We start from the raw sequence: 5,856 nt of genomic DNA on the forward strand, positions 1-5,856 counted from the left end.
TCCAATACAACTTGAATCACCTCAATCGAACATTGGAAGGAAAAGTTATGGCCAAAATACTAAAAGTTGTCCGGCGAAATTTTTTTTGAACTATGCGGTTGTATAGTTCAAAAGTTATGCGACTGCATAGAAGGGTCGATGGAACTTTTGGGTGCCACACATTTGCTCTATGCAACCGCATGGCTAATAACCATATGGTCCATGCGGTTGCATAGTTATCATCTGAGACCAAATTTGTCAAATTCTTAAATTGACGCCATCACTTATGAAAACACGTTTTGACATGTTTCTTAAGCCCAAAAACATCCAGAACATGGGGAATTGGACCTGAATTCCATTTTCCTCTCATCTTTGGCTAAGAAACTCCATGGAAGGCTAAGAACAACCAAGCGAAGCTAGGAACGAACTCAATTGGTGTCGATATTTTAATATTTCTTCATGAATGTGTTATTATTCCTATTATTAAAATATTTTTGAGATTGTGATTTCTTTTGTTTCATGAGTACATTATGAAATTGATTTAATTTGTACTAAGTTCTTCATAGAATTAATCACATTCTTTCTATCGAAGAATTAAACTATTCAGTGAAAGTTAATTTCATTTACCAATTGGTGTAATCCTTTACAATTTTATACATATTGTATATGATTGTTTTTGGATTTAATTTCAATAGATTAAAATGATGTGTATAGTGTTGAAAATCTTAATCTTAGATCTATTGTCGGATCAAAGGGATTTTGTATGCCATATCTTCCCATCAACGCATTATGAATGAGAAATCTTTAATTGGATAAAACACATAAATGACTTACGTTGATTAGGCCGAACCAATTGAGGGACATCCGGTACTTCGCTATCTTACATTTTGATATTTAAAACACATTTCAAATTGGTACATTATTTTCATACAAATTCATAATGAAAAACCCTATCTTTTGAACCTTTGAACTATTTTCCCATCTCACTGTGGATACGACACCCCAAAGCTCTACTATAATTGTTGTGTTATTTTTTGGGCGTAATCAAATTTTGGCATCGTTGTCGGGAAGATGGTACAAATAATTAAAGAATTTTTGAGCAAAAGGGTGACTTCATTCCTCTTTTAGCTTTTTAGTTTGTTTATTTTTAGTTGTATTTTGTTATTTCTCACATTTTTATATTTTTGTGCGTTATGAACAGGTATCGAGACGAGCGAGGGCGATTCATTGCAAGACCTCAACTAGAGTTTGAATTACTTTCTAAGCCTCTTTTTGATTCTGCATTTGCACAACACAATAAGCGATAGTGAGCACGGCGATGCGCCCTATAGGACCCTACATGATTACCTTCACCCAACACGCACTTCCACGCCATCTTGCATTATGTTCCCACCAATATACCACGTATAGACCTAAAATCGGGAATGATTCAAATTCTTCCCATTTTTCATGGACTTGAAAATGAGAATCCATACGTGCATATTTGGGAATTTGAGAAAGTGGTTGCAACCTTCCATAATTAACGTGGTACAATGGATGCAATCAGGCTTAAATTTTTCCCATTTTCACACAAAGAACGAGCAAAAAGCTAGTTATATTCATTGAAAACACGTTCAATTGGAATTTGGGCTGAAATGACCCAAGCTTTCTTTGGCAAATATTATCCCCATCATAAGACTACTGTCTTTAAGAAGCAAATTTCCTCATTTGCCCAAAAGGATAGTGAAACCTTATACCAAACCTGGGGGAGATACAAAGAGTTGCAAACCCTTTGTCCCCAACATGGATATGAGAGTTAGTGTGTGGTGATTTACTTTTATGAGGGTCTAACACCTAGGGAGCGTCAATTTGTTGAAATGATGTGTAATGGAGACTTCTTACAAAAAGACCTGGATGAAGCCATAGAGTATCTAGACGACTTCTTACAAAAAGACATGGATGAGGCCATGGAATATCTACCCAATCCAATAGAGTTTACAATGCACCCCCACGTCAATCCACATTGTCGATGAATTCCTTAGAAGATATTTTACATGCATTTATTAAGGCACAAGGTAAAACAAATAAAAAATTTGAGACTATGATTGGCCACTTGGTTGAGGAAAACAAAGAGATAAAGAATCATATGTCGAAGTTAACCAATGCCTTAGCTGTAGGGGAACATGAAAAGTTTTCAGCTCAAGCTCAACCAAACCCAAAAAGGCAACACATGGTACAAACCTCAAGATCCAAAGAGACGAATTTTAAGGAGGTGAATGCCATAACCACTAGATTAGAGAAGGTTGTAGAACCAACCCCTCCATTTAGAGAGAATGAAAAAGAGCCAAGTAAGCCTAACGAGAGTAGTCCTAGTGAGGAAGTAGTGGAAAACCTAGCTAGAATTTCCTCAAGCTCTCAAGTCTACTTTGAAATCAACAGGTCAGCATAATGAAATCCTAGAACATCTCAAACAAGTCAAAATCAATTTGCCTCTCTTGCATGTGATCTCTCAAGTTCCTACATATGCTAAAATCCTTAAAGACTTCTGCACCGTAAAAAGGAAGCATCATATAAAAAAAAATTGCCTTCTTGACCAAGCAAGTGAGTGTTGTGATACAACAAAGTATCTCACCAAAGTATAAGGACCCTGGTTGTCCTACCATTTCTTGTGTCATTGGGAACTGTGAGTTTGCACAAGCCTTCTTGATTTCGAAACTAATGTCAACCTCATGCCATATGCTATATACTTGTTGTTAGGTCTAGGAGAGATGAAACCCACCTCAATGGTTCTACAATTAGCTGACCGGTCCACCATACAACCAAGGGAAGTAGTTGAGGATGTGTTAGTTTAGGTTGAGAAACTTTACTACCCCGTTGATTTCTTGGTATTAGATGTGAAGTTTGAGGTAGATGTTAACTCCAAAATCCCTATTATACTTGGTAGAACTTTCCTTGCTACAGCTAACGCTCTTATCAATTGCAAGAATTGTTTGATGAAGCTGACACTTGAAAATATGACTCTAGAAGTCAATATTTTCCATGTCACAAAAGAACCTACGGAAGCTAATAAATGCCATCAAACCTACATGATTGATGCATTCGCTCAAGAGGAAGCATCCACAACAATTGATTATGATCTTTTGAACTCTTTTCACCTAAATTATGAAATTTCATATGGTTTTAATGTTGATGAGTATGCTAACATTTGTGCTATTTTTGCAAAATTACAGGACCACAGAACTTCACCATGGTAACCCAAGTTTGAGGAATTGCCGAAAAGGACTGGAGGATAGAAACAATCAAGTATTGAAAACTCTAGGCCAGAATTGAAACAACTTCCTACAGGACTGAAACATGTGTTCCTCGGACCAGGTGATACCTTTCCTGTCATTATTTCGTCAGAATTGGATGTATTACAATGTAAACAACTTTTAAACATTCTGAATAAACACAAATCTGCATTAGGGTGGACCATAACCGACATCAAAGGTATTAGTCCTTTAATTTGTTCCCATATAATTCATCTAGAGGAAGGGACTAATCCTAGGAGAGAACCACAAAGTAGACTAAACCCCACAATGAAGGAAGTGATAAAGAATGAGGTACTTAAATTGCTAGACACAAGAATCATTTACCCAATTGTAGATAGTAAATGGGTTAGTCTTACACAGGTAGTCCCAAGAAGTTAGGTGTCACTGAAGTAAAAAATGAAGTAGGTGAATTCGTCCCTACGAAAATGGTAATTGGTTGGCGCATGTGCATTGATTATTGGAAGTTAACTGCCACTCACAAAGACCATTTTCCCTTCCCTTTTTGGACCAAATACTCGAACGTGTGGCTAGTCATCCCTTTTACTGTTTACTAGATGGCTATTCATGATACTATCAAATTGAGATTGCTTTAGAAGACCCGGAAAAAATCACATTCACGTGTCCTTTTGGTACCTTTGCATTTTGTAGAATGCCATTTGGACTTTGCAATGCCTCTACTACATTTCAAAGATGTATGATGAGTATGTTTAGTGATATGGTAGAGGATTACATGGAAGTTTTTATGGATAACTTGACTATTTTTGGGACCTCCTTTGATCCATGTTTGTTAAATTTGAAAAGAGTCTTGGCTAGATGTGAAGAAAAAGGCTTAGTTTTGAATGGGAAAAATGTTATTTCATGATGTGTTCCAGTATTGTCTTAGGGCATGTTATTTCTTCAAGAGGGATATAAGTAGATAAGTCAAAGATTGAATTGATCTCTAAATTGCCTACACCCAAGACAGTAAAGGACATTAGATCATTTCTTGGTCATGCAGGTTTTTATAGGAGTTTTATACAAAATTTCTCATCCATATATAGACCCCTATGTAACTTGATAAATAAAGATGTGACTTTTGAATGGACACCTGAATGTCAAAATGCATTTGAATTGTTGATTGGTAAACTCACCTTCGTACCCATAATGCAACCACCAGATTGGACATTGCCATTTGAAATTGTGTGATACTAGTGACTTTGCGGTAGTTGCTGTTCTAGGGCAACGAAAAGAAGGTAAGCCTTTTGTGATTCGCTATGCTAGTAAAACTTTAAATAGTGCTCAAATGAATTATTCCACTACTGAAAAAGAACTACTAGCGGTAAGTTTTGCGCTTGATAAGTTTCGATCCTGTTTGATTAACTCTCCCATTACTATTTTCATAGATCATGCAGCCCTAAGCACTTTCTTGCAAAGAAAGATGCTAAGGCAAGACTAATATGTTGGATCTTGCTTTTGCAGGAATTTGACATCATTATCAGCAGACCATCTGTCAAGGCTGACATTTGAAGACAACTCAAACACCTTGCCAATTAGAGATGAATTTCCTGATGAAAATTTATTTACTATCTCTTCTCTACCATGGTTTGCTAATATTGTGAATTACTTAGCTGCAGGTGAAATCCCAAAGGAGAGGAGTGCACAGGATATGAGAAAATTTTTAGTTGAGGTACGTAACTTTTATTGGAATGACCACTGTTTATTTAAATATTGTCTCGACCAAATATTGAGATGATGTGTTCCTGATGAAGAGATACCCAGTGTACTAGATTTTTCCCATACCCAAGCTTGTGGGGGCTACTTTTTTATGAAAAAGACTACTGCAAAAATTTTGCAGTGTGATTTTTATTGGCCCACCTTGTTTAAAGACACTGATGCCTATTGTAGATCTTGTGAGAGGTATCAAAAACTAGGTGCTATTTCTCACAGTAATATGATGCCTTTAAATCCCATTTTAGTAGTTGAAGTGTTTGATTGTTGGTGCATTGACTTTACGGGACCCTTTCCATCCTCTTTTAGCTATTTATACATCATTGTAGCTGTAGACTATGTGTCTAAGTGGGTAGAGGCGGTTGTTTGTGGAGCCAATGACAATAAAACAGTTGTTAAATTCCTTAAAGAAAATGCTTTGTCTCGATTTGGTACACCACGTGTTATCGTTAGTGATAGAGGCACACACTTTTGCAACCGTTCATTTGAGGCACTAATGAAAAAGTATGGGGCGATTTATAAAATTTCCACTTCTTATCACCCACAAAATAGTGGACAAGTAGAATTGGGTAATGGGGAAATTAAGCAAATTTTGAAAAAGACGGTGAACCTTAATCGTAAGGACTGGTCGTTGAGACTGAATGATGCACTTTGGGCTTACCATACAACTTTTTAAACTTCTCTAGGCATGGCACCTTATAGACTAATCTTTGGAAAGCCTTGTCATTTACTTGTCGAACTTGAGCACCGAGCCTTTTGGGCCATTAAACACTTCAACTTTGATCTAGAAGAGGGATGGAAACATAAAAAATTTCAATTGAGTGAGTTAGAGGAGTTAAGAAATGATGCCTATGAAAGTTCTAGAATCCACAAGTCAAAA

At 36.5% G+C, this 5,856-nt stretch overlaps 1 protein-coding gene across 1 annotated transcript; it reads left to right on the forward strand.

Moving 5' to 3' along the window:
* Window positions 1–2,059: 2,059 nt before the first annotated feature.
* Window positions 2,060–5,652, forward strand: LOC111406875. Its single transcript, XM_023036239.1, has 8 exons — window positions 2,060–2,397; window positions 2,657–2,800; window positions 2,903–3,208; window positions 3,278–3,330; window positions 3,424–3,560; window positions 3,604–3,629; window positions 4,728–4,935; window positions 5,104–5,652. Exons 1-8 carry the CDS (start codon window positions 2,060–2,062, stop codon window positions 5,650–5,652), a joined length of 1,761 nt encoding a protein of 586 aa, XP_022892007.1.
* The last annotated feature ends 204 nt before the right edge of the window (window positions 5,653–5,856 follow it).

Source organism: Olea europaea, chromosome 12 (assembly GCF_002742605.1).
Source record: "Olea europaea var. sylvestris chromosome 12, O_europaea_v1, whole genome shotgun sequence".
Taxonomy (NCBI): domain Eukaryota; kingdom Viridiplantae; phylum Streptophyta; class Magnoliopsida; order Lamiales; family Oleaceae; genus Olea; species Olea europaea.

Coding starts and splice junctions, on each gene's coding strand:
- LOC111406875 (XM_023036239.1), top strand. CDS start 2,060: ATGATTGGCCACTTGGTTGAGGAAAACAAAGAGATAAAGAATCATATG. Junction 3,331..3,423: donor ACATGTGTTCCTCGGACCAG/GTGATACCTTTC, acceptor AATCTGCATTAG/GGTGGACCATAACCGACATC. Junction 3,630..4,727: donor AATGGGTTAGTCTTACACAG/GTAGTCCCAAGA, acceptor TTGCTTTTGCAG/GAATTTGACATCATTATCAG.